General features: G+C 38.2%; 1 protein-coding gene across 1 annotated transcript; it reads right to left on the bottom strand.

The window, feature by feature from the left end:
- Positions 1–2,167: 2,167 nt before the first annotated feature.
- On the bottom strand, positions 2,168–2,545 carry LOC145957696 (putative mitochondrial protein AtMg00860). The gene has a single exon (XM_083074112.1). It carries the CDS (start codon positions 2,543–2,545, stop codon positions 2,168–2,170), a length of 378 nt encoding a protein of 125 aa, XP_082930238.1.
- Between the last annotated feature and the right edge of the window lie 9,491 nt (positions 2,546–12,036).

Below are 12,036 nucleotides of genomic sequence, written 5' to 3'. Positions count from 1 at the left end.
TGATGCGGAACTTAAGAAAATATGAGTTGAACAGAATGAGTCATTTTATTGATTGTGTAAGTGTGCCTCGTTAAAAACCCTCTCAGCCAAAACCCATTTTTCTATTTTTTGGGATAAAAGACTGAGGCGGGAAAAGAGTGCACAGTTCATTCGTACAAATTTAGTTGAAATAGAACTTGAGATGCGTAGCATTCCAAGTTCACGGTATAGGTTTTCCGCTGAGCTCTTCTAGTCGGTACGCTCCATTTTCCAAGTCTTCTGTAACTCGAAATGGGCCACCCCAAGTGGGTGCAAGCTTCCTATCTGACGTGTCTTTCCGTGCTTCACCTAGCAATCACCATACCAAGTCGCCAACTCGGAAAGAGCGAGGTCGCACCCAGGTGTTGTATCTTCGGGAAGCTCGGAGTTTGCAGGCTTCTTCGTAGATTTGAGCTTCGTCTCTAAGCTCGTCAATCAAGTCGAGGTCGGCTGCTATCTCTTGAGCGTTTTGCTCGCTGTTGAAAACTTGGCGCCGGTGGGATGTTTCTCCGACTTCCACTAGGATCATTGTGTCAGTTCCATAGGTCAGGCTATAAGGTGTCTCTTGCGTGGTTGATTGGGGGGTGCAATGATACGCCCAGAGGATGTTGGGAAGCTCGTCGGCCCATTGTCCTTTGGCGTTTCCCATCCGCTTCTTAAGTTCCCGAAGGATGACCTTGTTGGCTGCTTCAACTTGGCCATTGGTTTGGGGGTGTTCCACCGAGGTTAGGAGATGTTTGATACCGAGCTCGCGGAGGAAGTCCTCGAATCCCTGTGCTATGAATTGCCGGCCGTTGTCAGTAACGAGGGTGTGAGAGATTCTGAATCTGCAAACAATACTCCTCTAGGTGAACCTTTGCACATTTTCGGTGGTGATTTTGGCGAGTGGGCATGCCTCGATCCACTTGGTGAAGTAGTCGATCGCCACTAGGAGGAACTTAAGCTGACCTTTCGCAAGGGAGAATGGCCCGAGGATGTCCATTCCCCACTGTGAGAAAGGCCATGCCGACATCATATGGTGGAGAGCTTCGGGCGGTTGCCGGTGTGTGTTGCCGAACTGCTGACATTCTCTGCATTTTTGTACGTAGTCCTGGTAATCCGATTTCAGAGTGGGCCAGTAGTACCCTGCTCAGAGTACTCTGGTCGCCATTGAGCGTGCTCCGGAATGCATGCCATATATGCCCCGGTGGATTTCCTCGATGACATAGGCTGCCTGAGGTGCGGTCAAGCACTTGAGCAGTGGGGTGGAAATGCCTCGCTTGAATAGCTCATCCCCGATAATTACGAATTTGGCCGATCTCATCCTCACCTTCCGAGCTTCGTCCTTATCCTCGGGCAAGGTTCCTTCTTTCAAGTACCTCCAGATGCTTGTCATCCACCTCTGGTCTTCGCTGTCACTAGCGTTGACGACTTTGTCGTCCAGGCTGGGTGAGTGCAAAGTCTCCTGAATGGTAGTCTGGTGCTGTCCAAGCCTTTTGGTGCTGGCGAGCTTTGACAGGAGGTCGGCTCAGGCATTTTGTTCTCGCGGCACGTGTTGTATGGTGAACTCGTCGAAGGACGAGATCTGGTGGGATGCGATGTGGAAGTACCATTGTAGAAGAGTATCCTTTGCCTAGTACGTCCCACTGAGCTGCTCCACCATGAGCTTCGAGTCGCTGTTGCAACTCACATTTTGGGCTCCGAGGTTGCGAGCTAGCCTCAGTCCTACGAGAAGTGCCTCATACTCCGCCTAGTTGTTGGTCACCTTGAAGCTGAACTTGAGGGATTGTTCCAAAGTGACCTGGTTTGGCCCTTCCAATATGATACCTACACCACCACCCTTAGAGTTGGAGGACCCGTCAATGTGTAAAGTCCATACCTGGGGTTCCTCGGCAATGGTAGGCGTGAGCTCAGTTACGAAGTCGGCTAGACATTGAGCTTTTAGGGCGCCACAACTTTCGTACTGGATGCTGAACTCGGTCAACTCAACCGACCATGCAATCATTCGCCCGGAGAGCTACGACTTTCTCAGGATTTACTTTATGGGGTAGTCAGTTTTGATTATCACTTGGTGGCTCTGGAAGTAAGGTCAGAGACGTCGGGCTGCGATGACGAGTGTTAGTGCCAATTTTTCGATCATTTGGTACCGTTTCTCCGCATCTTGGAGGACTCAGCTGATGAAGTAGACTGGCGTCTGCACTTTCTGATGTTCCTGCACTATCACTGCGCTGATGGCGTTTTCTGCCACGGCCAAATAAAGGAGGAGGTCGGTTTTGTGATCTGGCCTCTGTAGGATTGGCAGAGTCATGAGAAAAGTTTTGAAATTGCGAAAAGCTTCTTCGCACTGATTCGTCCACTGGAAGTCTTTTGGCTTTCGTAGCAGAGTGAAGATTGGTCCTGCTTTCTCCGCGAGTCTGGGGATGAAACGGGACAGTGAGACTAACCGTCCGGCCAGGCGTTGGACTTCTTTCATCGTTTGCGGACTCTGCATCTGGATGATGGCTTTGCACTTCTCAGGGTTGGCTTCGATTCCTCTGCTAGTGATCATGAAACCGAGGAACTTACCTCCCTAGACACCGAAGATGCACTTCTCCGGGTTGAGACGCATGTTATGTCTCCTGATCTGGGCGAACACCTCTACGAGGTCAGTAGCATGGTCGGTGGCTGAGGTGGTCTTGACCACCATGTCGTCGACGTAGACTTCCATGTTCCGCCCGATCTGCTGATAGAAAACCTTGTCCATCAGTTGCTGGTAAGTGGCCCCTGCGTTTTTTAGACCGAAGGGCATCACCCGGTAGCAATAATTGGCGTGGTCGGTGATGAAGGACGTATGCACCTCGTCGGGTGGGTACATCATTATCTGGTTGTACCCAGAGTAGGCATCAAGGAAGCTGAGGAGGGCGTGCCCAGACGCTTTGTCGACCAGCCTGTCAATGCTCGACAAGAGGTATGAGTCCTTGGGGCATGCTCTGTTCAAGTCGGTGTAGTCGACGCACATGCGCCACTTCCCCGAGCTCTTCTTCACCAGAACCACATTCGCCAGCCATGTGGTGTACCTGACTTCACGGATGAAGCTGGCGTTCAGCAACTTTTGTGTCTCGGTGATGATGGCCTCCCGCCTTTCACCACCGACCTTCCTTTTTCTTTGGGCCACTGGCTTTGCCTCCTTGTGTATCGCTAACTTGTGACAGATGAAGTCAACGTTTATACCTGGCATGTCGGCACTAGACCAGGCGAAGAGGTCGGCATTCTTAAGGATCTCAGCTTCGAGCTGCTGTCGCAACTCCGGGCTCAACTGCCTGCTGATTTTTGTGCACTGCCCGGGGAGTTTTCCGATCTGGAGGTCGTCAAGCTCGTCAATGGGGCTTGGCCGCTTGTCATGGGAGTCGGATCTCGGATCAACATGAGTGATGTGAGCCACGGTGGGGGGATCCTTCTTGCTTTGCTCGCCGGACGAGGAGATCTTCAGACTCTCGGTGTAGCACTGCTGAGCTGTCTTCTGATTTGCTTTGACGGAGATGATTTTACCATCACTTCCTGGGAACTTCATGGTGAGGTGTGGGGTGGACACCACTGCTCCGAGCTGATTCAACGTCGGCCTCCCAATGATGATATTATAGGAGGTGTTGGCTTCCACAAGGAGGTATCGAACCATAATTCTCCTTATATTCAGAGAAGTTCCGAAGGTGGTCAGCAGGTCCACGTATCCCCGGGTGTGTACTCGCTCTCCTGCAAAATCGACTAGGGGCTCTGTGTGAGGTTGGATGAGAGAGTGGGGGATGTCTAACCTGAGGAAGGTCAGCCAATACAAGACGTCTGTCGAGCTCCCTTGGTCTATCAGTGTCTTGTGAACCTCCCAATTAGCTACCTCCACGGCTATGACCATGGTATCATCCTGGTTGGGACTGACGTCAGCATAGTCGTTGTTGGTGAAGGTGATCGGCGGTGAGCTTTGGTGCGAAGCCAAGGTAGTGAAATGGACGCTATTGATATTGCGTAGGTGTCACTTCCGGGCCGAGCTGCTGGCGCCTCCCCCTGCGAAACCACTTGCAATTGTATTGATTACTCCCCGTAGAGGAGCTGACCCTGTTTCCTGGCTTACCTCGGCTTGCACTGCTCCGCCGAGATTTTGCTAAGAGTCGTGCGAGCTCCTGAACCACGACCTCTGCCTCGTCCTCATCCACCATAGCCTCCTCGGTGACCCTGTTGTCGCTGGACATATTGGCCGAGGTGGCCTGCCTGGATGAGCTCTTCAATACGGTCTCGGAGTGGGCGACACTCCTCAGTGGTGTGACCGTGATTCCTGTGGTACCGACAGTGCTTGGATTTGTCGGCACTGTTGGGGGTGTGACCTGGCGGTGGCAGGGTGAGTAGGTTGTTGTTACTGGCCTCCTCTAGGATATGTACTCGGGGCGTGTTCGGGGGAGTATAGAAGTCATATCTCCCCCCTCTATTTGCCCTAGCCGATTTCTTGAACTGGCTGTCATTGTTGACCTTGATCTTGTCCTTGTGACCTTGTTCTAGCTTCATTGGTCTCTTGCCGCGAACCTGGTCACGGAAAGCGGAGTGTTCCTCCATCTCAGCGCGGGCGCGGAGCTCGTCCATGTCGCGAGGAGCCTCACGACATAGGCTGTCGACGAATGGCCCGGGCTTGAGTGCCATGAACATGGCATGCAGGGCGACCTCGGGGTTCAGATTTCTGATCTTAACCGAGGTGGCGATAAATCGCTCCATGAACGCCCGGACTGGTCCGTCGTCGTTCTGTTTGAGACTGGCCAGGGCGGCTGAAGTGATGTGGTGAGGCCGGCTCGTTGCATATTGCGCTGTGAATCGCCTGACCAGAATGCTGAAACTGTCGATTGACTCAGCGGGAAGTTGGGTGTACCAGTTGAGCGCGACCCCTTTGAGCGAGGTCGAAAAAACCCTACACAAAATAGAATCATTGTTAGTGTAGAGGTTTACCTATGTCGTATACAGGTCGATGTGCTCATCGAGGTCCGTCGTGCCATCATAGCGATTGAGGTGGAGAGGTTTCCATCCTTGAGGGAGTGGTGTCTCCATGATGCCATCCACAAAGGGATGACGGCGGAAGGTTGCTTGACCCCCCGTGACATGAGTAGGAGCCTTGCTAACTTCATGGGCTGACTTGTTCGTTGGTGCATGAGACCGATGCGTGGCAGGTCGCGGAGTCGGTGCCCTAGTCGCAGTCTGGGGTTGGGAGACCGAATGCCCTTCTTCCTCGTGGAGGTTGCTCGCCTGAGGCTGATGCTCAGAGGGGCGACGAGGGAGCTGAGCGCGAATTCGTTTGTTTTCGGCACGTAGTGCCGCTAGGTCAGCTTCATTAGCGGTCCGCATCGCCGCTAGGTCGGTTTCGTGCTTGGCACGCATGTTTCGCAGATCGGCGTCGTGTTGTTGCCGCATCTGTTCGACCTGGTCGATCTGTCTCCTCAATGTGGCTTCGTTTTCCATGGTAGTTGTGTGATCTGCGTCGTCTATTGCGCGTCTACTATGGCTTCTGGTGAATACCATAAGCGTGGCCGATAAGAGCTGTCTTGATCGGCCCCACGGTGGGCGCCAAATGTTCTTACCGGAGATCTGCTGTAGAGATGATCCGCCGAGTAAGATTAGTGAGCCTCCTTTACTGGTACGTTAGTATTCCAAGATGGGGGTGGTACCTGCAAAAGAGACTCCGATGCTAAAGTTAGGGTTCGTATGAGTAGATGTCTCGTATAAGTAATGCACGTACCTTAGTGTGAATTAGGGTTGCGTTGGGCCTTGGGCCTGAGATCAGTTATGATCTAATTAGATAGCGAATCTCGTCTGAACCGAGATCTTCTAAGATCAGTTATGATCTGGTTGAATTGCGGATCTCGTCTAGACCGAGATCTCCAAATGCGTGTTCCGAGGTCATTCCACGCCGTGATGCCGAGCTCGAGCTCGGCATGGCGGCACGGATAGTACATAAAATAATAGAGATTAGAGAATATAAATCAAGTGAGATAATACATAATTAAAAAAGAGTCAAATAATCTTAAACAAAATTGAATATTAAAGGTGATTATAAAACAAGAGGATAATTATTATTGATAAAGTAAATAATTAACTATTTAAGTAAATTACACTCACAAAGGTACATTGGGTGCAATATCAAGAAAATAGTGGGAGTATAATATCTTTTAAACTTTTAAGGAGTCTCATTGTAGATTCAAATAATGAAAGAGTATCGTGTGTAATCTTGAAAAAAAAACAGGAGTGTGATATAACATCTTTTTGACTTTTATAAACTTTTATTGTAAGTCAAAATAACAAAAGAATATTTAATGCGATTAAAAAGATCACTACGACTGTAATTTACTCAAAATTCTAGCACATATATAATATGTATTATGAAAATCTAATGCTGTTATAGTGTTGTCTAAAAGTCTAAAATTACTTAAAAATTTAAAATAAAAATAATTTATAAATATCCTTCTTTTAATCTATTAAATGACATTTCTAAAGATAAAATCGTGTCTAATAATAAATATAAAAGTGAATAATATTTCACACATCATCACCCTAATGAAATGAACAAACCTACTATCATATGCTTCTGGGTAAACTCAACAAGTGTTGGCAAGAGGGTTTCCATGAGTATTAAGGGAAGAGGAGAAATGTGTATTGTGTAACCAAATTCAAATGTAAATGAAATAGAAGCATGGGGAGCACAGGGGCAGCAAGTTGGGCTTTTGCCCCGTTTGTGACTCAAAAACGGTCTTAATAACATGTGGTACTGACCCACTACTCAAATGGCCAACTGGCCTTTATTCTTTTGCATATAAAACAATGTAGATGCTTTGGTCACACACACATATTCTCTCCCCCTGGCCCAAACCGGTGGAAAATGGCCCCCATTATAAACGGTGCCCATCAATCCACGATTTCACAAATAAAAAGAAAATACCCACCACAAAAAGGTTATAAAATATCACATCATTGCCCAATTGCATACACGTTTCGGTGTTAAATTTTAATTTATAAAAAAATTACAATAACAATAGAAATTCCAATGTAAAACTTTGGTATATTATTTTATTCTTCATAGTCTAATCTTAATAATTTTTTGTCTAGTTTAAAGAATTGACTTTGAGTATTGTTTTTACATAACAATTTTTTTAAAAAAAACAAAAACAACTTCTATATGCTTTCTGAAAAGTCCTTTTTTTTAAAAAAATATTATCTAAAAATACCTTTTTTTAAGTTTAAATAAACTTATCCCTTATTTTAGTATATATAAAACTTATTGTAGTATATATAAAAGTGAATTTTTTATATATAATATTATGTGTATGAAACATAAAAATATTACTTGTATATAATAATAAAAAAAAGAAAATAACATTTAAGAACTGAATTATTAAAAATTATTTTAAAAGTTTAAAAGCTAAATTGTAATTTTGATTTCCTATAATATTAAATTCACAATTTTAACCCTCTAAAGTTTTAGAATGCAATTTTAGTTTCTTAATATTTGTAAAATTTGTAATTTCAATCCTCTTTTCATATGCCTATTTGTTAATCATTAAAATTGTAATATTTATTGTGATATATCATTAGATAAATGTCAAAATAATTAATATTTAATAATATTTATATTAAATTGGACTTTTAATTCTCATTTTTATCTTATTTTTATCTTAATTTATCACTTTTATGAAAAATAAATAAATAAATAAACTTTAGTCCAAATATTATTAAATACTAAGGTTAGCTATCACATCCTTTGAGGTGCCTCTAACGTAGGGAGGAGATTAATCATTGCTATCAGCGATAGATACTCCAGGAACGAACAAAAAAAAATTATTAAATATTAAATTATATATTATCTAATTATTCTCATACCATAACTGATTAACAGATAAATATCCAATGAGAAGACTAAATTTTATGAATTTTATAAAATTGAAAGCTAAAATTGTAGAAATAAAAATACAAAGATCAATGCAAATTTAATTTTATAAGAAGACAAAAATAATGTAAATTTAACTAAAATTAAATTAATAAGTAATAATTTTTTGGAAGATTAGAATAATACGTTATTTGTTTGCACACCATTAGCTCAACTTTGAAAAGTACAAGGGACTACTAGACATTAATTTCGTTTAAAAGGCATTATCTTGGTCTTAAGAAAATTTAATTGGCTAAGTTACATATGTTCTGTCTTTTTATTTTATTTTTTTAAAACATTTTATCCCTTTTTTTATAAGCTTGCTATTTGTATTTTAACGATCAAGAACTTCAGGTTCAATGATCAGACTTCATGGACCTAGGACTTGGGCCTTAAAATCCTTGGAGCATCTTCCCCTCTCTACGTGCAAGCCCGATTAGACTAATAGTGGGTCAAATGAATTTAGTCAATAAATAATTTAGAGAGAATCTATTTGCTTCCTAATTTTTTTTTCTCTTCCCACCTTAATTTTTTTAAGTCAAACATTATAGTTTTCAGAATATGAAAATAATTTTGGAAACCAAACTTTAGATTAAGAGACGTGTGAAGAAAAAAATTGCAAATACAGTTATTACAGTAGTGTATTTATACAAGAAATGAAATGGTCAAATTATGGGTAAATTAATTATTTTTTTATTTCCCATAAATAAATTATTAGGTTAAATTTTATTAATATTTATTTAATTAATTTTTTATTAAAAAATAAAATGAGATATTATTTAAAATAAACAAAAAAATTATGTTTAAATTATATTTTTAGTCCCTTTATTTATTTTTAAAATTAAATTTAGTTTTACTATTTTTAAATGATAAATTTAGTCTCTAATTTTTAAAAGATGTTTAATATTTAATTATGAAATGTTCAATTTAATTTCACTATTTTTAAATAATTTAATTTGATCTTATAGTTTTTAAATAATATTCAATATTATTCTTCCATTCAATTTTATTAGAGTTGTAAGTATCAATTTTTTATAGAATGCCAACATTAAATATTTTTTAAAAATCAAAGGACCAAATTGATCCATTTAAAAATAATGAAATTAAATTAAAATTTAAAAATAAATATTAGGTGTAAAAGTGTAATTTAGAAAAATAAAATATCATTACAATTAGTTACAGAGAAAAATGAATTCGTTGCGTTCACAATGACATTGGTACTTAGTTCGTTATTGAACAAATGAATGCATGAATCTAACATGAAGATTCACCAAAAGTAACTTCTGTCATACAAAAAAGCCATAATCCAACAAAACTTTAAAAAAATTAATGTTTTATGTAAATTAATATACTTTTTATACTAAAAACTTGAATTTATTTAGAAACACTTATAAAATATGAAAAATGAAATAAGTTTTTTTTTTATAAGTTCAAACTAATTTTAATTTATAGAAAAATTTATTTATTTATTTATTTTAGAAGTACTTTGAGAAAAATTTATCCAAACATATGTTTAGAAGATACTATTATTTCTTCCCATCCAACTTAATTTTTTTTTCTTTATGAAATAGGCCCATCTTGGTTAAAGGGAGGATTGAGGAAAGAAAACATGCCAAATTAGACCCGTCTATTGTCACACAGTGATCTTATCGGACATCATGTAAATTTACAATGCCCAGATGTAGTTGCACAAGTCATTTACCAAACTTAATTTAGTCTTCAGATTTTCTAGTAACATTAAGAGGTACTCATAAATATGTCAAAATATTATATTATGGATATTGATTTTCTTGTTATAAAAAATATATATTTTATAATGGATAAATTGTCATTCATCATAACATGTCTTCTTATTATTTATACTAAGAGTGTGAATCCAGTTCGTGTTCCAGTAGAAGCAATTCCAACAACAAACATTTATATATTGTTAAAACAATTTTTGATGACACTAATGACTTTTGACGTTCTTTTTTGCGAAACTCTTCCTTCATTCTTGTACTCTTCTTTTTTTTTTTTTGTTCTCGTTCTCACAATTATTCGTTCGTTTTCGTACTCCTAAGTTCTTTCTCGTTGTCTTCTATTTTTTGTATATTTCGTATATGATGTTGGTATTTTATGTTGTTGTTGGTCCGTCAAAAGAAAATGAGCGTGACGATAAAATATAACGACAAAATGTAAAAATATGTACAAGAGAGAAATAAGATAAAACCAAAATGCAAAAAGATACGACAATAAGAAAAAAAAATAATGGTAAAACAACGAAATAGGAAAAAATATGACAAAAATGAAAAAATACAGTAAAAAAACATTTATTAAAGTTTGTCATTTTTATAATTAACATAGAAAGTCAATACTTTCTATTTCATTAAATCAATACTTTTATGTTATTAGAATTTATCAAAAATAAAATTTAATGATATTTTTCACTTGTGCTCCATTTATTGTAATTAATTATTGTTCCATTCCTCAATTACATGCATGAAAGAAAGTTGGACTTTTGTTTTTAAATTTACTTTATTGCATGAGCATTAGGAAGAATATTTCAACAATATGAGTACAAATGCAACAGTCCAAACAGGTAGAAATGCCTCAGAGAACTGGTTTGGTGGCATCGTAGTTGATGCTTGTAAAGCCTAACCAAAGGGACCACGCCACACTCAGGTACAAGTTGCCTGCATTAATTCTTGCCTTCCCCAAATGTTTGAGAACAAGAAAAGTGTCACAGATATCAGTTAATGAAATGCATAAGTTTAAGGATATCATTGTTTCTATACCAAGTAACGGACAAAGTGCTTCTCTTGTGTTTTTAGCACTTTGAAGCAATAGACAAATCATAAGTACCCAATTTCTAAATTTGAATAAACACCAACGTGTGTGTATATATTTGGGGAGTCCATAAGATATTATTATGGTACAATATTCATAATCAGTTGTCCTAGCTAGGTGTGTATTTATTATAATATTTATTTTACAATAGATGTTTGGAGTTAATTAAATATATATCAAATAGTAGCACATAAATATTAACAGCTCACTTTGACCATCCACTTTTGAAAAAAGATGAGTGCAGAATAATAATCACCACTCTTGAAATTCAGTATCATTAAATATGTATGCACAACTCATTCTAGTTTTTATATGCTTAAACTTCGGAGATCTTAGCATTGGAGGTGGAAAAGAAATACGCGGGTTTACACTTGACAGTGCCGTTGATTAAAAAAATTCCAACCAGCCACAAAATTTAGTGGTCATGCTCATGCATTGAATTTTACTCGTTAGATGATTAAAAAAACCATGAATTCATGATATATTTGTTAATATTTTGTTTGGATGAAGAAATTTATGAAAATAAATTATTTTTTTAAGAATTTTAAATGTTTTGACATAAAATGTCTTGTTTGAATGAAGAAATCTTAAAGAATTTGAAATTCATGTTTTTGATAAATTTTTTAAAATAATAGAGTTTCAAATTGTCTTAAAAAAAAGTAAAAATTTACAAATTTTCATATTTTTTTATTTTTTATCTTACTTATATATTTTTTATCCCCTTGTTATAAAAATATCCAAAAATTAATTATTATTAAATATTTAGTTTTTTAAATTATTAAATAATGTATTTTTAATTATTAAATATTTAAAAATTGGTTACTGTTTATTTTATTGAGTTTAATTTTAAATTTTAAATATATCTATCTATTTGAAATCAAATTATTACTATTGTATAAATTAATTTGCCATATCCATATTAAAATTTTAAATTTTAAAAAATTAAATTAATTTATCCAAACAAAATATTTTATAAATGATAAAAAAAATGAAATCAAAGTAATTTAAATTCTAAAAATCTCAAATTCATTGAATTTTAGAATATTTTATCCAAACATAACTTAACAGTAATCGCTAAATGTTGATTAAAAGTATCCTTAATTATATCTAGGAGACTAACTAATGAAATTATGTTAAATTGAAACTTCCTAATATGCATTGATGACCGTGTAAACCATATCCACGATATTTAAAACCAACTTTTTAAAAGGTGATGATTACACTTTAGATACGTGGTGTTTAGAAGGGGAATAGATTTAGAGTCCAATTAGGTATCATCACCATGC

This window comes from Cajanus cajan, chromosome 5 (assembly GCF_000230855.2).
Source record: "Cajanus cajan strain Asha chromosome 5, NIPB_CcT2T_4, whole genome shotgun sequence".
Lineage (NCBI taxonomy): Eukaryota > Viridiplantae > Streptophyta > Magnoliopsida > Fabales > Fabaceae > Cajanus > Cajanus cajan.
The sequence above is the reverse complement of the archived record's forward strand: the minus strand, read 5'-3'. Positions and strand labels throughout refer to the sequence as shown.